The 23,117-nt window shown below is 45.0% G+C and overlaps 1 protein-coding gene across 1 annotated transcript in view; it reads right to left on the bottom strand.

Moving 5' to 3' along the window:
* Positions 1–23,117, bottom strand: part of LOC124545651 — a 45,584-nt gene that overhangs the window by 19,125 nt on the left and 3,342 nt on the right. The window contains exons 2-4 of the mRNA XM_047124597.1: positions 18,070–18,261; positions 13,440–13,634; positions 9,222–9,420 (exon numbers count right to left, since the gene is read on the bottom strand). Of these exons, the coding sequence (XP_046980553.1) occupies positions 9,222–9,420; positions 13,440–13,634; positions 18,070–18,261 (586 nt within the window). The remainder of the gene's footprint in view (positions 1–9,221; positions 9,421–13,439; positions 13,635–18,069; positions 18,262–23,117) is intronic.

The raw sequence follows: 23,117 nt of genomic DNA on the forward strand, positions 1-23,117 counted from the left end.
ACGCACGGCACAGCGGACACACCAGGAACCGCGGTGTTGGCCGTCGAATGGCGCTAGCTGCGCAGCATTTGTGCACCGCCGCCGTCAGTGTCAGCCAGTTTGCCGTGGCATACGGAGCTCCATCGCAGTCTTTAACACTGGTAGCATGCCGCGACAGCGTGGACGTGAACCGTATGTGCAGTTGACGGACTTTGAGCGAGGGCGTATAGTGGGCATGCGGGAGGCCGGGTGGACGTACCGCCGAATTGCTCAACACGTGGGGCGTGAGGTCTCCACAGTACATCAATGTTGTCGCCAGTGGTCGGCGGAAGGTGCACGTGCCCGTCGACCTGGGACCGGACCGCAGCGACGCACGGATGCGCGCCAAGACCGTAGGATCCTACGCAGTGCCGTAGGGGACCGCACCGCCACTTCCCAGCAAATTAGGGACACTGTTGCTCCTGGGGTATCGGCGAGGACCATTCGCAACCGTCTCCATGAAGCTGGGCTACGGTCCCGCACACCGTTAGGCCGTCTTCCGCTCACGCCCCAACATCGTGCAGCCCGCCTCCAGTGGTGTCGCGACAGGCGTGAATGGAGGGACGAATGGAGACGTGTCATCTTCAGCGATGAGAGTCGCTTCTGCCTTGGTGCCAATGATGGTCGTATGCGTGTTTGGCGCCGTGCAGGTGAGCGCCACAATCAGGACTGCATACGACCGAGGCACACAGGGCCAACACCCGGCATCATGGTGTGGGGAGCGATCTCCTACACTGGCCGTACACCACTGGTGATCGTCGAGGGGACACTGAATAGTGCACGGTACATCCAAACCGTCATAGAACCCATCGTTCTACCATTCCTAGACCGGCAAGGGAACTTGCTGTTCCAACAGGACAATGCACGTCCGCATGTATCCCGTGCCACCCAACGTGCTCTAGAAGGTGTAAGTCAACTACCCTGGCCAGCAAGATCTCTGGATCTGTCCCCCATTGAGCATGTTTGGGACTGGATGAAGCGTCGTCTCACGCGGTGGTTCTGTCAGTGTGATCATGTGATGTATCTGACCCCAGGAATGTGTCAATAAAGTTTCCCCTTCCTGGGACAATGAATTCACGGTGTTCTTATTTCAATTTCCAGGAATGTATGTACTTTGCCCATCCACTCATTACTCGCGCCAACTAAGGTGACGATTCCCGTAAGAGTTCGCGCAGCCTGTGCGCATTCGCACAGACGAAGGTCAATGGCCGGGTAGCCTTTAACTATATATGAAGATAGTAACTGTTCTCGAAAGAACAGATACCACTGATGAGCGTGCAGCTTCTATAGAATAAATGATAATTCATTGAAACCCTCAGCTGCGTGCATCAACAACACCTGTCGGCAGCTGACGCTTTCAATGAATTATCAATTACTCTAGAGAAGCTGCACTGTCATCAGTAGTGTCTGTTCTTTCGAGAACAGTTACTATCTTCATATATAAAGTCTTACAGAAAGTTTATGGTGCCATTGCTGTCGGCGGGGATACTTTATGCCGTATAGACGTGCGATCACCCGCCCATTGCCATTTGCCTGTCCGTACGCAAACACCGTATTGGCCTAGTCCTGGCTGGTATCACAGGCCATCATCTCTCAACGCTGCACCACAAGACACACGCCCACATCGGAGTAAGTCGACAATAGCGCTGAAGCGGATGTCCTCTACTGCTGACGTGCGAGCGTGCCGCTGTCAGCACAACATTACTGTCGGCTAAGTGTGGAGCTGAAATACTAGGACAGACAGAACATTCCCATTTGTGTGATGTGTTATCATGTGTGCTATGAGTTGCTGAAACGTACATTGTCAAACCTCTTTTATCTCCACGTTCAAGTGGATGTCCCTTCCTCGGAAAGTATTTCCATCCTAATGTCCACCTTACCTCTTTTGTTCCTTACATTCGCACGGACGATTTCCTGCAGTTTCCCCCCAGTTGGCGAGATCACCCTGTATATTATGTTTTCGTTTTATCGAAATTAATTCTTTTTTGAAGAAAAGGTGATGCCTGATACACAAAACCGTCTTTTTTAATTTATTATAAGACAGATCGGACACACAAGTTTTGCCAAGAAATGTGTTCAATATTAATAAAAACCGGTTTAATGTCTCCATTCCCTTTAAATTAAAGAAATATTATACATTTATTTCATTGGATTGAGCCTACAGGGGGTACAAAAAGCTGTCCCACAGTCTTACAGCAAATATTAGAGGTAAAAAGCAGGAAAATGAACCAAAAATATATGTCTTGAAACAAATACACTGCCTGACAAAAAGAGAGAAATGCCCAGGAGGTGAGGAGGTAACGAAAATAAACATCTGATGCTAAGAGGATGTGATTTTATTGCAGTGTTTACAAAATCGAGTCAAATTTGCGAAGGATTTATTACGTTATACCCATCTCATCTGCATGCATGTGCTGATATGATTGCGAAGGATATCATAATGCCGATATATCCACTCCTGAGGCAAGCTGGCACACAAAGCTGGGACGGAGTTGACGTCCGAGAAGGCCCGACACATGTTCCATGGGAGACAGACCTAGGTATGCTGCTGGCCACGGGAGTGCGTCAGCATCATGCAGACAGTTCATAGAGACACGCGGATTTAGTGGACGAGCATTGTCCTGCTAAAAAAAATGGCACCACAGTACTGTTGCATGGGAGATAGCCGGCCGGAGTGGCCGTGCGGTTCTAGGCGCTACAGTCTGGAGCCGAGCGACCGCTACGGTCGCAGGTTCGAATCCTGCTTCGGGCATGGATGTGTGTGATGTCCTTAGGTTAGTTAGGTTTAATTAGTTCTAAATTCTAGGCGACTGATGACCTCAGAAGTTAAGTCGTATAGTGTTCAGAGCCATTTGAACCATGAGAGATAACACCTGAGGGCGCGAGATGTCCATGACGTATCGTTTTTTCCTCAATCAGCTGTGACCCGAAGTAATAACCGATGGCAGCCCCACGCCATGCACCAGAAGGAACATATTGGAAGAATTGGACCTCTTCCCACATCGCTGCTATACTCACAAAAGATGGTAATGCTGGGAAGCCTAGAACATCGACATACTGCTGAATACAATGGGACTTGATTCATCAGCAGTCCTTGCTTCCCAGTCGCGGCACCAAGCCAAGCACAGCCGTTTGCATAGTGGTCATAATGGCAACCTGTGCATGGGTCGCAGTTCAGTAGTCCGCTGGATGACACGGAATGTCGCAATACTTGTTCTCAAATCACAGGTACAGATGTGGAGAGCTTATGATATGCTTGGTGTGTAATACGGCGATCTTGTCCTACAGTGGTCAGACATGATCAGTCGAAAAATTGGAGACGATTATATCTGCACTCACGTTCCGATCCAGTTCAACAGCGCTCCACTATCACATCCGAATGGCCCACAAATGCACATATTGCAGCTGTCCAAATGGAGAACCAAAATGAGGCTTGTTGCAAACTGTAAGATGCTGATTACGCTGTCTCACACGTGTATGTGGCATCTCTCTATTCTTCACGATGATCGCTCAACATATAACACTGTTCACGCCCCTGGTATCAACACTAAACACGCACAAAATTCGTGCTATCTGGTGGCTATTTATCTGAATTAGAGACTTACAACTTAAATCTTACAACTCCTCCCCCTCTCCTGTCAGTGATGTGCACGTCTACAAATTTACGAAGTTGCACTGATATCCGACCATGTCCTCTGGGTGCTTCACTACTTCATGGTCCGGCAGTGTACTTGTGAGATATGTACCACTATGTCCTATTGTAGCTACCTGGCTGCTGGCGCTAAGAGAGGTAAGAAATGTAGTTTCACTTATTCTTGCTAATAATCAAGTAATCTGACGACCATATCTGATGGCGTGCATGTGACGTGTGCACGTTATCGATGGGCTTAGCAAACAACAATGCTTTGAAATGTATCCATAACCAGAGATATAAGAGATACCATTAGGCTAACAGGGAATCCGTACTATCGAACTTCCTCGACCAAACCACCGTCCGTTAAGCTTCTGTGTTGAGCACTGTACCAGGCGTAAAAATGGTAAGACGCTCCGTGGTGTACGAATATATCCATTGTCTTTCTATAAAGACAACGTTCCCCAATAGCGCAGGCAAACTGTCGAACAAAAATTGGTGATACAACATTCAAGCCACCCCCTGTTGTGCTAGAGATGGCAGAATAATACTAGTGAAAACTTTCTTCATTACAAGCATCCGACTGATTCGCTTCTGTGTTGCGAGACATTTCACCTGCGTCCTTCAGGAGCTTCGTCTATGTACAATGGAACGGTCCTTACCAATCAATGACTACCTCTGCTTATTACTTGTATTCCCCTAATAGAATGGAGTGGTTACAAAATAGGCTCAGCAGCCTTTTTAACAGTTTCAGGGGCTACAGTGTCAATGACTGACTGGTCTGGCCATTTAACATCAACAACATGGCCTTCCTCTACTGGTTCAGCGAATGGCTAAAAGCACGGGGGAATCGACAGCCGTTACTTTTCCCGAGAGCATGTTGCTCTACTGTATGGTTAAATTACTGCGGAATCCACTTGGGTAAAATATTCTGGAGATAAAATAATCCCAGATTAGGATCTCTGGGCAGGGACTACTCAGGAGGATACTATCAGGAAAAACAAAACTGGCATTCTATGGGTAGGGGCGTAGAACGTTTGATCCCTTAATCGAACACGTAGGTCAGAAATTTTTGGAGGGAAACGGATTGGTTTGCCGGCCAGTGTGGCCGAGCTCTTCTAGGCGCTTCAGTCTGGAACCGTCCGACCGTTACGATCGCAGGTTCGAATCCTGCCTCGGGCATGGATGTGTGTGATGTTCTTAGGTTAGTTAGGTTTGTGTAGTTCTAAGTTATAGGGGACTTATGACCTCAGATGTTAAGTCCCATAGTCCTCATAGCCATTTGAGCCAAACGGATTGGTTGAAATAGTGAAGTTCAGTGGGAGACGAACAGGACTTCTGGTCAGATGAGTACACAAAATCAAACAGGGATGATGGGGGAACAAATGTAGTGATGAATAAAACAATAGGAATGTGGGTACATACAGTATTATTGAAGCCAACAGCCATGACAGTAGTACAAGTTTATGTGCCAACTAGTTTCGTAGGTGATAAGCAGATTCAAAAAGTAAATGTAGGATGAGATAGAAGAAATAGTTCAGAAAGTTACCAGAGAGGAAAGCTTAAGTGTGGTAGGTGACTGAAAGTCGGTAGGAGGAAGAAGAGAAGAAAAAGTAGTAGGAGAATATGGACTGGCTATGGTTCAAATGGCTCTGAGCACTATGCGACTTAACTTCTGAGGTCATCAGTCGCCTAGAACTTGGAACTAATTAAACCTAACTAACCTAAGGACATCACACACATCCATGCCCGAGGCAGGATTCGAACCTGCGACCGGGGCGGTGGCTCGGCTTCAGACTGTAGCGCCTAGAACCGCACGGCCACTCCGGCCGGCGAATATGGACTGGGGGAAAGGAATGAAAAAGGAAGCCTCCTGCCAGAATTTTGCAAAGAGCATTATTTAACTATCGCTAACTCTTGTTTTAACATTTCGGAACCACATTTTTAACTCTAAGACATTTCCTGGAATCGTTGTGGACTCTTACCACAATTTATTGTTTATGAACTGAAGAAGTTGCAAAAAGTTAGGAAATTAAGGTGGGGCGTCTACAAATTGAAATAATCGGAGATTTGTGCGAGTTTCAGAGGAAGCATTAGGCAACGATTGATTGAACCAAGGGAAAAGGCGTAGAGTAGGAAACGAATGGGTAGCTCTGATTGTGAATGACGAAACAGTGATTACAGCAGAGGATCAAGTAGGCAAAACGACAAGCCACAGTAGAATGTATTGGGCAGCACGGGAGGTATTCAATGCAACTGATGTAAGAAGAATATATGAAAATGCAGCAAACGAAGCAGGCGAAAGGGAATAGCGAGTGCAAAAACCTCTCCTTGGTAGAGACAGCCATGACGAAATAGTTCACCTGGTGGCCAGGATGTATAAGACAGGCGAAATACCTTCAGACGTCCGGAAGAATATGATAATTCTAACGAAAGAAAGTGATGATAGGCGCGAATGTTACAGGACTGTCTCTTTATTAAATCACTGACGCAAAATACTTATACGAATTATTTACAGAACAATTGGAAAACCGTTAGAAACCAATCTCGGGGCAGATCAGTTTTGATTCCGGAGAAATGTAGGAACACATAAAACAATATTGACCCAACGATAACTTTTAGAAGATATTTTAAGGAAAAGCAAACCTAAGTTTATAGCGACTGTAGACTCAGAGAAAGGTTTTGACAATGTTGACTGGAATACACTTTTCGAAATTCTTAACGGACAAAATACAGGGAGCGAAAGGGTATTTTCGACCTGTACACAAACTAGACCGCAGTTGTAAGAGTCAAGGGTCACGAAAGGGAAGCAGTGGTTGATTTTTCAGTAAGTGTGGTGAGCAAGCGATAAAAGGAACCAAAGAAAAATTTGGAGATGAATAAAGTTCAAGGAGAAGAGGCTTGCCGGTGACAATGGTATTCTGTCAGAGACAACTAAGGACGTGGAAGAGCACTTGAACAGAACGAACAGTGGCTTAAAAGGGCGGGTATAGGATAATTTTCAAAAAAAGCAAATCAAGGACAATGGAAAGTAGTCGTATTATATAAAATGCCACGGATGAAATTAAATTAAGAAACCAGACACTAAAAGTGGTAGATGAGTTTTACTATTTGGGCAGTAAAATAATTATGGCCCAAGTTGCTGTTGTCTTCAGTCCTGAGACTGGTTTGATGCAGCTCTCCATGCTACTCTACCCTGTGCAAGCTTCTTCATCTCCCAGTACCTACTGCAACCTACATCCTTCTGAATCTGCTTAGTGTACTCATCTCTTGGTCGCCCTCTACGATTTTTACCCTCCACGCTGCCATCCAATACTAAATTGGTGATCCCTCGATGTCTCAGAACATGTCCTACCAACCGATCCCTTCTTCTAGTCAAATTGGGCCACAAGCTCCTCTTCTCCCCAGTTCTATTCAATACTTCCTCATTAGTTATGTGATCAACTCATCTAACCTTCAGCACTCTTCTGTAGCACCACATTTCGAAAGCTTCTATTCTCTTCTTGTCTAAGCTATTTATCGTCCACGTTTCACTTCCATAATGGCCCAAGTAGAGATGATACAAAATTAAGACTGGCAACGGCAAGAAAAGCGCTGCTGAAGAAGGGAAATTTGTTAACATCGAATATAGATTTAAGTTTGAGGAAGTCTGTTCTGAAGGTATTTGCCATGAGTGTTGCCTTGTGTGTAAGTGAAATGTGAACATTAAACGGTTCAGACGAGAATAGAAGCATTTGAAATGTTTTATGCTGAAGATTGGTTGGGTACATCAGGTGGCTAGTGAGGAGACACTGAACAGAGTTGGGGAGAAAAGAATGTTATGGCACAACTGCGCTATAACAAGGGATCAGGTGATAGGACACATTCTGAGACATCAAGGGATCAGTAATTTAGTATTGGAGGGAGATGTGCGAAGAAAAAATTGTAAGGGGAGCCCAAAAGATGAATACAGTAAGTGGCTCAGAAGGACGTAGTTGCACTAGTTGGGCTTGCACAGATAAAGTCTTCGGACTGAAGACCACAGCAATAATAGGAAGGGAGCGCGCAAGATAAAAATAGATTCAATTGCAGAAGTCAATAAGTGACATCTCGTTTATCCCAGCTCTTTAATTTTAGATACTTTTATAATTCTGGCAAATGATGGACAGTTCTGATCACTCGATATGAGGGAACAAGAATCTTACACGTGGTTTGTACCTTTCAGCTTGGTCCAGTTGAAGAGGAAATGCATATGTCAAGTAAGACTGTTCTCCGGCCCCTCGCGTGCTCTTGCTATAGGCGGGAACATCGCTTCGGCTGTGGGCCACGCTAATGGGGAGGCGTTGCATGTCCCTCCAGTGACATGGCCTGTGTGGGAGACAAGATCACGGCTTCGCCACGGCGAGAGATGAACTCCGGTACACCTCCCTTGCTTTTCTAACAGTGTGTTCATCAATGGGCACTGAAACCAGGTGGTACCACGGAGAACGCAGTTGTGCAAATATGTCTCCTCGGTAGAAATTCGGACACCACTCGCGCTAAGGCGAAGGCGAAGAGTTCTTGTTAGGTTCCTACTCAAGCCCAACAACAAAGTATTTTCTAAAAAGTTATTAAGTTCCCCGACAACTAGGTGCCAGTGTGTTGGCTGCGTAAACATATTGTCAGTCCTGCTCCTTATCTTCTTGCTGAATCTAGTCTCAGGTGAAAATTTTGTTCTGGGTTCGTGATTGGCTAGCAAAATAAAATAAACGTTTTCTTGTGGAAAGTATGAGCTGAGCTCAGGAGGGAAGTGGACATAATGTATCTAACTCTCTTGCTGGTCACTGAAGAAACCAGACGTGCTGTAGCCAAGAATCCGATTCAGAAGGAGGCACACTCAGATTTGAGATGTGCCATTAATTCTTCAGAGGGTAAGCACTGCTTGGTGAGGTGAAACGATGGTTGCGGTTATGATTCTTCATTGGAGATGACAATATCGAGGTACGCGATTTATTTGGTTATCAATTCACTAAATTCTTTATCCTGGTTTCGTGAATGGACCACAGCTTAGTTGACTGCGCTCCTACGCTTTCTTTGATGGAACTGCTCTTGAAGTGACGGCTGGGAATATTGGTTTCCTTTTTTGCGTGCATGATTGTAATGCTAACATCATGACGATTGGTCAGTTGTCTATTGGAACTACCAGAATGAACAAATCTTGCATTTCCATTTATTGGAGATTAAATCTAAGTTATTTTAGTTACTTGTTCATCCTTGCGACAACAAACGCAAGAATGGTGATGTGATGCGTCTGTAATTCCAAAAGGATATTGGTTTAATAATTTTTCCCCTTTTTTAATTGTTCAACTTATATATATAATAAATTGTGAAAATATAAACTAATATTCTATCTCTGGTGGGCAGTATAGTTCCCAATCCTTTCTATTAAAGATTTGAGCAGTACCATCACTAGAAATTGGAGACATCTCAATCATAGCTTAGACCTCCCAAGAGTTGTTATAAAGGACAAAACCCAGCAGGAATGTTCACTTGTTCCCTCCTCCATGTTGGTCAGTGCACTCTATAATCGTGACGCTGCAGTGGCTGGACCTACCTGATGACATGTGATAACGATCTGGCTCTGCGACTCCGTTGTTGTTGTGAGGTTCGAAGTGATCTCCATGATGGACGCTGATGACGCCGTAGTTGACCACCGAGTGGAATGAGTGTGGGTTGTGCAGAGAAGACTGCGGTGGTTGTGGCGTCTGTATGGTGATCGGGGCCTCCGTTACCTCGAGAGGCGCTGCCTTATCCTGCAATGTATGGGAACAATCACGTTTTGGCATATTTATTGTAAAATCCTACAAATTACCTTTCCGCATGGACCAAACACTATGCATGGGGAATGACACACGACGGCGCCCCAGAGCTGCTAGTAAGTTCGGATATCGGACTTTCAAAGTGTGTAAGAATACCTAGGTTATCGTTGAGACAGAATAGACAGTTTTATAAGAACCAATGTGAAATCGAACTGCAAAGGATGCGTCATTAATGTAGACAGTTGTGGTGCAACAGTCTGATATGGCCAGTGTGGTGCCTGATTATTTAATGTGACTGGCTCCGTCCATTTCAGGTTTGTTTAGCTGTCCCGGCAGGCAAAACGGGGAATACCCGTTCATGTCAACATGATTACATTATCTATGGCAACTGCAAATATTATATTGATATTACTGTTCAGTCAGAATACAAGATTGGACGTACCTCTTACAGGGGCAGATCTTGTACCTATCGGAAAAGATTTGTAGTATTTCACGTGTATGAGGACTTTGCACCCTATGCCAAACTGTGACTTTGATCTTTCTTGATTTGACTAATCATGAACGGTTCACAAACACCCACAAGCTACAAACTGGCATTGACCTCTCTTACTGTATTGACGTCTGTAGCCATTCTACTTTCTACAAGGTTGTCTGAGTAAATCTACGTTGCTCACAAACATGTTGAGAGCCTTCAACGTAGTAAATACTTTGGGACCAATAAAATATTTTACTAAATTATTTGTCATGAAGCAGTGGACACTCCACGCTAAATTCGCTTTCGCAGCTAATTCGCGTCCCTGGTATTTGTTTTACAACTGCCTCCTGATAGGTTACTGGAAATAACACGATGACTTTGATTACCACTTTTGTAGTTTTCATTTGATACGGCCATCAGCTAAGTGAGCACAACTCTTAAGATCTACACAAAGTTTTCGTGGAAATAGCTACGTACCAAATATCCATAGACCTTACGACTGTTACTTATTTACTCCAATAAAAAGGCAATTTCTTTACATTTGTATTTCTTATTTTGTTTTGATGTTTATCTCATGTATTTATAACAGATTTCAAGGCAATATCGTGTTTTCTTCATGTACCTGTTAGGCGTGTTTCAGGAAACGAACACTGAAAGTATTGTTGAAATATTTATAATGCTTTCATAATTTGTTTATTAACAGGTATAATTTTATCTTAAAAGTGTAACACAATAAGACAAGTATTACAGTAAGAAACTGGGAGCTTCTGTTGATGCAGCGTAACTTTCGCTTAAAATGGAGCGAAAATTACTCAGATTACATACATCCAGTGTTTCATAATAATAAGACATAGTGACTTCCAAAACTTTCATCGTAATTCCAGACCTTCCTAAACTTTTTCTCGTTTGGATGCTCAACATCAAATATTTAACAAAGTACCTCATTTGTAAAGCAATCAGTCGTTTGAAGCTATTTTATGCGTGGGAGTTTTATATTTAAAGAAATAGGAGTTTGGTCGTAATATTATAATAAATGCTAGAGCGACATGCGCACATGTGTTTGAAGGTTAGAATGCGTGGAATAGTCTGTCAATATTCGGTAGTGGCTATGGAAGGACTGATGAACGTAGGTTCTTAGTTTCATCTTGTAGTATATTTTTATGATATTGAATTCTTTTGTCGTTAAGACGGGTCACAGGAACGGTCAATGAGTGTGAGAATAATGTTTAATTTCATTTTTTCTTCCTTTTTCTTTTTAAGTGAGACTTGTTAACACACAAAAGCAAGATGTCGACACACGTGATAAGAAGGCCGCAGTTCAGAAATTTATGTGAGATGTGAGATGGGTTAATGAAGTCACCTTTGTACCAAATTTCACCACAATTCTGCCCGTCGTAATCTTGGACGTCACATCCCCTCTTACACACAATTCACGCCTTGTTTGACGCCTCAGAACGGCAACAATTAACGCTTAAATCACGCTGTTTCCTTAGGGGTGACCGAGGAAAACATTTCAGACAAACCGCCAATCAGATCTGGCAAGGAAAGCACCTCGAGGGATGGCATAAAGGACGTCAATGGAATCACCCCTTTACTTGGAACGTTGATTTCCCACACATTTCGCGGTCGAAAACGACAGTTCGACTACAATTTTTGCTCTGCTGTACAGCTTAGAATCGCTATGGACTGTTAAAAACCTTTCGACAAAATCTGAACGTGATCCGAAGCAGCAAAGGGTTCGTATGATTTTTATCCCTCCATTCTTGCGCCCTCCTGCGGCGTGATCATGAGAGGGGTGGGAGAAATTAAGACGTGCGTCAATTAACTGGCAAAGGTTCAAAAATGGTTCAAATGGCTCTGAGCACTATGGGACTTAACGTCTGAGGTCATCAGTACCCTAGAACTTAGAACTAATTAAACCTAACTAACCTAAGGACATCACACACATCCAAGCCCGTGGCAGGATTCGAAACCGCGACCGTAGCAGTCGCGCAATTCCGGACTGAAGCGCTTAGAACCGCTCGCCCACCGCGACCGGCGAAGGTTCCCTCTTATACACTCCAATTCTGCAACATCTCGCACCTTAGCTGAGCACCTTACAAGTGTGCCTCTCAGAAACTTCGACACACATTTAGCCTCGTGGCTGGTCTGGTGCCTGAGGACTAAGCAAGCCCTTGGACGTCTCTCTCTTAGCGTCTGCCTGCCTTTAGACGCTGGAGCAGCCGCAAGGTACCGAGAGTGTTGCCGAACTGGGGGTTTTTAGAGGAACCCTTTTTATCCACGGACATCTTGATGCTGCAGCCTCGGTCCCCTTCATCCGTGATCACGCTGCAGTAGGGCGCGAAAAGGAGGGATGAAAAAGCATAAAACTTGTTTGTAGTTCGGATCATGTTCAGACTTTGTCGAATGGTTTTCAACGGTCTCTAGAGGTTCCACCCCGTATGCCAGGACAAAAATTGCAGTCACACTACACTCCAAAGAGTGGTATTGCAGCCCCAAGATGTCCTCAGGTTGACAGGCCCAGAGGGCGGTAGCAGCGTGGAACGTTGTGAAGAGCCCGCATCTCGTGGTCGTGCGGTAGCGTTCTCGCTTCCCACGCACGGGTTCCCGGGTTCGATTCCCGGCGGGGTCAGGGATTTTCTCTGCCTCGTGATGGCTGGGTGTTGTGTGCTGTCCTTAGGTTAGTTAGGTTTAAGTAGTTCTAAGTTCTAGGGGACTCATGACCACAGCAGTTGAGTCCCATAGTGCTCAGAGCCATTTGAACCATTTTTTTTCGTTGTGAAGAACGTCGTCCTGTTCCTCATCGCATTGTGAACTGTCTTTTCGACCGCGAAATATGTGGGATCCAACACGTCAGGGGGTGGTTTCACTAACATCCTTTATGCCATCCTCTGTGGCATTTTCGTGTCAATTCTGAGCGGTGGTCTGTCTGAAATGCTTTCCTCGGCCACCAATAAGAAAAAGAAAACTGCGTAATTTCAATGCTGGTTGTCAAAGTTCTGACCACATTGACAGAGGCGTCAAAAGAAGGGATGAAAAGTGTGTAGGACGGGGCATGACGACCTCCCCCTCGTGTGATGTGTGGTGGGGTTGGGCAGAATTGTAGTGAAATTTGGTTCAAATGGTTCAAATGGCTCTGAGCACTATGCGACTTAACTTATAACTAATTAAACCTGACTAACCTAAGGACGTCACACACATCCATGCCCGAGGCAGGATTCGAACCTGCGACCGTAGTTGTCGCTCGGTTCCAGACTGTATGAAATTTGGTGCCAACATGTTATCAGTAACACACCTTACAGGTCACATGAACTTCTGAGCTGATTTTTTATTTTTATTTTAATTATTTTATTTTATTTTATTTTATTTTTTTCATGTGTCGACACCATGCTGTCTCCAGTGTACTGAGCCCGAGGATGACGTCATACGGCGCCTCGCTTTTGCACGAATACAGAGGAAGGTTCCCGGAGGCATCTGTGAGCCGCATCGGAATGGGAGGTAATTATCGGGTAGTTACAAGTCGAGCATGGCTACTCACTAGTGCCTTGTACAGAGGGCTGGCTGCGTAGAGCGAGGCCGGCAGCAGCTGGCTCAGATCTTGTGGCTGCGCTGACAGCTGAAGGCGCTCCGGCACGTTGCTCTGCGGCTCCGAGTGAGGCGCTGCCGTCGCTTGCAGGGCGTTCAGGAGTGGGTCCGGCGGGGATGGTGCGAACGAGTCCCCAAACGCCTGCCCCTGCAACAACCACCACCGCTGTTCCCACTTTAGAGTTACCTAAGTAAAAATTATTTGTCACTGACTCATTGTCGATGCTAAACTCACTAGTTCTCAACTGAAAACTGTTTCTTCCCGTGTGGTGGTGCTGTATTCTAAGACAACAGGCGCAATGTTCACACTGTTTGTATCATCCAAAACTGGTTGTTTGGACATGAAGATGAATATTCCCAATCCGCTGGCAACCATAGTGCCTTTGAGGTCTTCTTTAGAGAGAATGTATGATCGTTGTCCACGTCCATCATAGTTACCTGATCTTGGCACATTTTGGAGGAAGAATGTTATAAGATTCCCTTGAAATCCATACAGGACCCGCATGTGTACATTTCAAGGTCAACTGAAACCATGTTTGAATACCACCGAGTTTCCTATACCACATTAGGAAGGCTAACGTGTTGTGTTTTTAACGTTTCTATATTTTTATCCAGCGTCTGTATATGATATATCAAATACACGATCACGTGGCAAAACCAAAGGACAAGCAACTAAATCGCACCCATGGCGAACGCAAACAACTTGTGTTGCTTAATCACATGCAAGTGTGCTAACACAATTATGTCTGCTCTATATCACAACATATCCTGCTACAGGCCCCCTGACCATAAAGACAAATAAGCCGTTACTCACCACTTTCCGAGTTGGATTCAAGAAGTTGCTTTACAAGTGGTTACACCTAAAGAACCTTCGCACCTAAAATGACGCAGCGCTTAAATGAGAAAGCCACCAGCCTTCCACCACCAGCTGCGGAAGCACTCAAGTAGTGCTCCTTACGACCAACAGAAGCCGTTCCTTCACCTGCTTTGGATTTGCCATTGGTCCTGTCAAGAAAAGGCAGTAACCACGAATCCCAGGTTGTCCACACGGTAGCCCCTTCAGCGCTTCCCGTCGTCTCTTCACACAACAGTTGTCGAGGCCCCTCAGACTTGGCTCGAACCAACATTCGCTGTTGAGTTTCGCTGTGGCAAATGATCACGTCACCGCCCGTCCAGTTCTGCAACTCAGCCATGGCGGTGCTCTAAGTACTCACCTGTCCGTCGTGACCACCCTTTGGTAACGCCAGTGTTATCCATCAATAACCATGACCTCTGCTGCCAGAGAATACCCGTTCCATTAGACGTGGCACACTATAAATTACACAATGAGTTCTGTCCGAATTTTCACAGCCAAGCCAAGATTTGTAAAAGGACAAATAAGGTACCAAGATCACCAGATGAGAACTAGTTTTGCAATAAAATATGTAATTACTTTAGAGTAGTCAAGATAATGAAGAAAAATTTAATTACAGATTTGAGTGGAAATTGAAATAAGAAACAAATCCGCTAACTATGTAAATGAAGTGCAAATACGTAGTTCATCTCTTTAAGGCCTAGCTATTTTCCGCGTAAAAGTTCCATTTGTGTGATTTTTATCTGTAAGATAAGGCTCACAACGAAACAAGTACTAAATTTAGGACACGTCGAGAATGGAAGACACTACCAAAGCAAATAAAGTATCGGCGAGATCATGCTTTCTGAACAAAACTTGAAAATAAAGGAAACTGGGCAGATGCGGGTAGAACTCGCGCAATGAGGGTTCTGTACAAACTTAATTATGTATATAGACAGTCCATCCATTCCGGAAATCGAGGATCCCGATGATTTTTGCTCAGTTATCGACAATGATACCGTCAAGATAACGGTCCCAGGAATTCCGAGACTTCCGAATATGCTTTAAGCTTGAATTCTGGTAACAAATGACAGTTAACAGTTTTATGATTTTTTCTTTGGTTGTAGTGCGAAACCTTGCTGCTTGACAAATTTCACGATTCTAGTTTAACGAGGTTTGATGAATGAGTTTGCGAATATCAAAATACGTGATACAAATGGCTGTATCTTTTAGTTGCATTCACTCAGGAGCTTATTGCATTTATTACACCGCCAAGTGATCATAGACCTTAGTATATGACAATAATTTCAACTTGACACGTCTACCCGATCTTGAGAAATAGGGTTTTAACAGTTGGAGATACGGACAGACAGACAGACAGAGAGGCGGGGAGCAAACGGATCTTATCAGGGCTTCGTTTTTACAGAATAACGTACGCAACTCTCAAAATTGAAAAAATTACGCTGAAGAGCCAAGGTAACTGGTACAACTGCCTGACATCGTATAGGGCGCCCAGCACGCAGAAGTGCGGCAGCACGATGTGGCATAGACTCGACTATTGTCTGAGGTAGTGCTCGACGCAATTGACTCAATGAATCCTGCATGGCTGTCCATAAGAGTACGAAGGGGTGGAGAAATCTTCTGAACAGAACTTTGCAAGGCACCCCACATCAATAATGTTCATCTACATCTACATCTACATTTATACTCCGCAAGCCACCCAACGGTGTGTGGCGGAGGGCGCTTTACGTGCCACTGTCATTACCTCCCTTTCCTGTTCCAGTCGCGTATGGTTCGCGGGAAGAACGACTGTCTGAAAGCCTCCGTGCGCGCTCTAATCTCTCTAGTTTTACATTCGTGATCTCCTCGGGAGGTATAAGTAGGGGGAAGCAATATATTCGATACCCCATCCAGAAACGCACCCTCTCGAAACCTGGCGAGCAAGCTACACCGCGATGCAGAGCGCCTCTCTTGCAGAGTCTGCCACTTGAGTTTGTTAAACATCTCCGTAACGCTATCACGGTTACCAGATAACCCTGTGACGAAACGCGCCGCTCTTCTTTGGATCATCTCTATCTCCTCCGTCAACCCGATCTGGTACGGATCCCACACTGATGAGCAATACTCAAGTATAGGTCGAACGAGTGTTTTGTAAGCCACCTCCTTTGTTGATGGACTACATTTTCTAAGGACTCTCCCAATGAATCTCAACCTGGTACCCGCCTTACCAACAATTAATTTCATATGATCATTCCACTTCAAATCGTTCCGCACGCATACTCCCAGATATTTTACAGAAATAACTGCTACCACTGTTTGTTCCGCTATCTTATAATCATACAATAACATCTCACATCTGTGGGGAGTTTGGTGACCAGCGGAAATGTTTAAACTAAGAACAGTTCAAATGGTTCAAATGGCTCTGAGCACTACGCGACTTAACTTCTGAGGTCATCAGTCGCCTAGAACTTAGAACTAATTAAACCTAACCAACTAAGGACATCACATACATCCATGCCCGAGGCAGGATTCGAACCTGCGACCGTAGTGGTCGCTCGGCTCCAGACTGTAGCGCCTAGATCCGCACGGCCACTCCGTCCGGCCTAAGAACAGTGTTCCTGGAGCCACTCTGTAGTAACTCTGGATGTGTGAGGCGTCGCATGGTAGTGCTGAAGTGCCGAAGACCGCCAGAATGCACAATGGACATCAATGGATGCGTGTGATCAGATAGGATGCTCACGTATGTGTCATCTGTCAGAGTCGTATCTAGACGAATCAGAGGTCCCATATCGTTCCAACTGTACACGACCCACGCCATTACGGAGCCTCCACCAGCATGGTCTCCTGCTGACATGTAGGTTCCATGGCTTCTTGAGGTTGTATGCGTCCATCCACTCGATACAAGTTAAAACGAGACTGACCCGACCAAGCAACGTGTTTCCAGTCATCACCAACCCAATGTCGGTGTTGACGGGCCCAGGCGAGGCGTAAAGCTTTGTGTCGTGCAGTCATCAAGGTTACACGAGTTGGCCTTCGGTTCCGAAAGCTCTTATCGATGATGTTTCGTTGTATGATTCGCACGCTGGCGTTAATGGCTGAGCATTGACAATTTGCGGAAGGGTTGCACTTCTGTCACGTTGAACGATTCTCTTCAGTCGTCGTTGGTCCCGTTCTTGTAGGATCTTTTCCCGACTACAGCAATGTCGGTGATTTGATGTTTTACCGGATTCCTGGTATTCTCTATACACTGGTGAAATGGTTGTACGGGAAAATCTCCACTTCATTGTTATCTCGGAGATGCTGTGTCCCACCGCTCGTGCGCCTACTATAACAACACGTTCAAATTCACTTAAATCTTTATAAGCTGCCGTTGTAACAGCAGTAACCGATCTTACAAGTGCGCCACTCACTTGTTGTCCTATATAGGCGTTGCCGACCGCAGTACCGTATTCCACCTGTTTAAATATCTCTGTATTTGAATACGCATGCCTATACCAGTTTCTTTGGCGCTTCAGTGTATCTGTTAAATGTTTTGTAAAACAGGAGAAGTAAAACAATTTTGGAAACATTGGGTACGCCTTTGAAAATGTTCGAATTGATGTACAGCAAATGAGGTCCGTCAAATATTTCTCTAATCCATGTTATTTGTCGTATTTACTACGCAAATAATTTCACAAAAAATTTGATGGATTACTTTTTCATCAGCTCTTTTGTTAAGTATATTTTCTATGATATGGGAATTGATATTTACGGTGTAGTGCTGCGGCTCGTGATAGAACTCGAAGACCGGCTGCTGTACGGGCGGCCCGAATGAGGGCACGAACTGCGCGGCGCGGGGTTTGGGCTGACCGCTGCCAGGGGGGGCTCCGGCCTCTGCTGCCGCCCGTGACGTCACCAGCAGCGCTGCCAGCAGCCGCGCCCAGCACGCACCCGCTGTCTCCGTCTGCAACACAGCAGGCGCAACCTCAACTCGACAGGTTGCTCCACGTTTCACTCCAGGTACTTCTTTCTTGACCGCAGCACTTCAAGTGCCGTGCATGGGAGTATCAAGACAGGAGAGGCAAAGCGATCTATCTTTACTGTTACATGATTACAATGCAAGCGAATTAATCCGTGGTCTATAATCATTTACTTTCGTTCCACAGGTTGTCCCAGGAAGAATGGTCAATATTCAGGTACAAGACAGGAACGCTCATTTGAGGCAAATAAATTATGTTGACATGCGCCCTATTCCGAATGTGAGGCAGAATACATTTAATTTAGATTATTATTTCTTGAACTCATTACTTTATACACAACAACTTCGAATCATACTAAACAAACAAAATGCAGAACGTCGTATATAATATACTCATGCTCATAAATTAAGGATAATTGCAGGATGTGGTGCCACACAACGTGACACTACACAAAACTGGCACTAATAGCATAGGCACATAGGGAACCCACACGACACACATCTGCAAGTACGCGGTATTGGTGATAAGTTGAGAAAACCGTCCCGAAACACATGTGCTACAAAACGCCACTGTTTGCTGCGTATGTACCCCGACATCAATATGGGATATGATCACCATGCACACGTACACATGCCGCACAACGGTTTGGCATACTCTGGATCAGGTGGCGAGCGCCTGCTGGGGTGCCTGTCGGAGCTCCTGAAGTGTCATAGGTTGGGTTGTTTGGGGAAGGAGACCATACAGTGAGGTCATCAGTCTCATCGGATTAGGGAAGGACGGAGAAAGAAGTCGGCCGTGTTCTTTCAAAGGAACGAAGTGTCATAGGAGTTTGAAGATGTGCAGCGATACGTCGACCGAGAGCATCTCAGACGTACCCGATGGGGTTTAGGTGTGGAGAACAGGCACGCCACTCCATTCGCCTGATATCTTCTGTTTCAAGATACTCCTCCACCACGGCAGTTCGGTGAGGCCGTGCGTTATCATCCATCAGGAGGAAGGTGGGACCCACTGCACCCCCGAAAAGGCGGTCATACTGGTGCAAAATGACGTCCCGATACACCTGTTACAGTTCCTCTGTCAAAGACATGCAGGGGTGTACGTGCACCAATCATAATCCCACCCCACACCATCAAACCACGACCTCCATAGAGGTCCCTTTCAAGGACATTAAGGGGTTGGTATCTGGTTCCTGGTCCACGCCAGATGAAAACCCAGCGAGAATCACTATTCAGACTATACCTGGACTAGTCGGTGAACATAACGTGGGACCACTATTCCAATGACCATGTACTGTGTTCTTGACACCAGGCATTACGGGCTCTCCCGTGACCAGGGGTCAGTGGAATGGACTTTGCAGGTCTCCAGGCGAATAAACCGTGTCTGTTCAATCGTCTGTAGACTGTGTGTCTGGAGGCAACTGTTCCAGTGGCTGCGGCAAGGTCCCGAGCATGGCTACCTGTAGTACTCCGTAGCCTCCTGCGGGCACTGATGGTGAGATATCGGTCTTCTTGTGGTGTTGTACACTGTGGACGTCCCGTACTGTAGCTCCTGGATACGTTTCCTGTCTGCTGGAATCGTTGCCATAATCTTGAGATCACACTTTGTGGCACACGGAGGGCCCGTACTATGACCCGCTGTGTTTGACCAGCCTCCAGTCGCCCTAGTATTCTGCCCCTCATAACATCAATATATATTCTTAGAGCCATTTCAACACACAGTCACCACTTGCACGTCTGAAAACGTCTGCACACTTACTCGCTGCACCGTACCCTGATATGCACTGACACACCTGTGCATATATGGACTGCTGCCAGCGCCACCGTGCGACGACTGCATGGTCATACCCCGAGGTGATTTAAACCCGCAAACTGCCCACTCGAGCGTTGTTCCACCACGTATCATCATTATCCTTAATTTATGAGCATGAGTGTAATTCAAACAACGTTGCATCCGTAGAAAATTTTAGTGACTGGGGAGGAATCGCAAAGGGCGTCCTAGAAAGTTCAATTTTGTGTCCATCAAGATAAGTTGGGCTGGAATAGAACGTCAAAACGGTAGTGAGGGGTAAGACACAAACATACGTGCCACTACCCCGCAAACACTTGAACACTGAATGTGTTCTAGCTCTGAAACCTTTAGGAATAGGGCATATGTTCATATGAGGTTTCTTGCTTCAAATGAGTGTTCCTCTCAAATCTGCGAATAATGACCAATTCTCCTGGGACACAGTGTATAGGTTAAATATCCTGTACTAGGGCGTGGGTTGTTCCTCATATTGCCGTTTTTGCGAATGATACAAATGAATTTGTTACAGACTGAATACAGAATATATTTTATAGCAAAACATGTGCTGCAGTGAAGTTATTTTTACTAAACAGCTATTAAGCTTATTCTCAGATGCAATAAAACACAGAACATTCAATTCCTTTTTCACAATTTCGTTCTAATTTTACTTAACTCTCCTATTATGGTAGCACGAATAATAAACCAGAAGTTGAAACAGTTTTTGGAGATAGGTATTGTGGAGAAACATATATTAAAGACTTCACGTAGAAGTTTAATGCAGTCTCCATTCGGTTACAATGCATTTACTTCGTCTGCTATACGATACACTGACATTTGTTTACTTTGAATTGAAACGTCTCCCTAGAGTCGCTTCATAAGGCTGTTGTCCCAATTCCGTCATCCTCTCTATCATCAAGTCTCCCGGAAGGATTGAGCATTGGAATTGATGAAAATTCAGTGTTTATCTGACGTCAAATGCCAAAAATTTGTGATTTGCATCAGTATGTCAGTACCGTACGTGGTGCATTTATTTCCAATGTGTGATCCAGATCCATATTTCTCATGTCCTTCCCGTACCTTATCTTGTGTGTGATAAAAAATGAGTGAATGAGTGTACTCATCTGGCTTTTCGGGTCTGTTTTTTGTTTAGTAGTTGAGCTGTTTTTCTTCTGCTGGAAGCACAGGTTAACCAACCCTACATCTCTTACCTGGGAATAGAGGTCAAGTCTTATGCTGCCAGTGATGAGACAGGTCGTAACATTAACCGCGGTCTTCATGTGTTAAGTCGTTGAGTACACTGAATACTTAAATCCTTGAGCCTAACTGGAGGTTCCGATTTATTCATTGCTTATGTTAGGAAATGGATGAGTTTATGATTTTATCTGTGGTCGAATTCTGCTTTCTTCTTCTGGGTGTGCACTCCACAGAATATTGTTAGGCTGAGGGATGGTGCTTTTAATCTTGGTTGAATGTGAGAGTAATTGTGTCTTCATGTGTGAGCAATATTCCTTTTCTTTTACTTTTCTTCTACCTACTATGCCTTGTTCTGGCATTATCAAAAGTGTTTTCATTCTGTGGGAATTTTTGGTAACTGCTTTTGCCTTTGTTTAATGGGGACCACGTGTTCCCTGAACCACTGGAGTCTTCCGTCTTGCTAGTTTTACTATCAGTTCGTTGTGATTCATGGCCTTATTCGTTCTTGTAGTGCGTGTCCCTTCATTGATTCTATACATTTCGGGATTTTCTTTCACTGTGACTTAGTCCACCGCATCTCATTTCGATATATTTCATGTTTTGTGCACGAGTCCTCGCCTCGTGTGTTTATGCTGACGACATGTTTCAACCGGTATAAGCCTCTTTGCGGTTAATGCGTCGACGTACGTGTGTTTATGCTGACGACATGTTTCAACCGGTATAAGCCTCTTTGCGGTTAATGCGTCGACGTAATAGTGGTGGTTTGTTCCTCTGAACCTCGCCATTTTTCGTTTGAATGTAGACTGGATGAATGAAGTCATGTGTTTCATGTTACTTTGCCACTCTTTCCCCTCACGTACGTCTTGTTAAACTGTACAATGTAAGTTCGTTTCATCAAAGCAGATTAATTATTTTATATTCAGGCACCAGTCAAGACGGATTTCTTGCAGTCTGATTCGCATACATAGAGGGGGGCAATAATCGCTTTTGCAGTACAATCCCTACAGCGGCTTACGTGTGGGGCTTAATATATTAGCAGATAGTTCGCTTGATAATGATCCCAAGAACCTTGTAAGTAGGCTCCCGGGGGATGGTTGGCGCCTCTCTTTAGATGTGAGGGAGGAGGAGATTGGAGATTAATGTTTCGTCGATAACGAGGTTATTAGTGGTGGATCACAAGCTCGCGTTAGGGAAGTGTGGGAAAGGAAATCGCCCGTGCCCTTTCAAAGGAACCATGCCGGAATTTGTCTGAAGTGATTTAGGGAAATTACGCGAAACCTAAATCAGGATTACTGAAATTAAAGCATTCTCGAAAATCTGTGAATCCCTGGCACCGATATATTGCCAACATTAATATCGCTAACAGACAAAAATTGTCGAGATTCTAGAATCCAGAAATGGATGAATTGTCCGTGTACACAATTAAGTTTTTACAGAACCCTCAGTGCGTGAGTCCCACTAGCACATGGACAATGTTTCTTTTAATGTATTGGATTTCGGGACGTGGTGAAAAGCCATCTCCACAGTGGAATGTCAGCTATGTTGATACGAACGTTAGGGCAACACGGCACCCGCTCGCGAGCGGAGAAAAATCTCTGACCCGGCCAGGAACCGAACCCGGCCCCATTCCGTTAGCCATCCGCAGCCTTGACCGGCCATCTACCGAGGCGGATAAAGAAGACGTTCTACGTTCATTAGAAGAGAGCCCTCGAGGAGTACTCGTTATCTTGTTCATGCCATTGGCTCCTGTAGAATGCACACGTCAGATCTCGTTCTCTTTGCTCTATACGTACCGTCATGCGGGAAATTTAAAAGTGATCCGACCGTTAGACTTATTTTGCGTCCAAGCGGTTCATTCCCA

The sequence above is a fragment of the Schistocerca americana genome, chromosome 8, assembly GCF_021461395.2.
Source record: "Schistocerca americana isolate TAMUIC-IGC-003095 chromosome 8, iqSchAmer2.1, whole genome shotgun sequence".
In the NCBI taxonomy this organism is placed as follows: domain Eukaryota; kingdom Metazoa; phylum Arthropoda; class Insecta; order Orthoptera; family Acrididae; genus Schistocerca; species Schistocerca americana.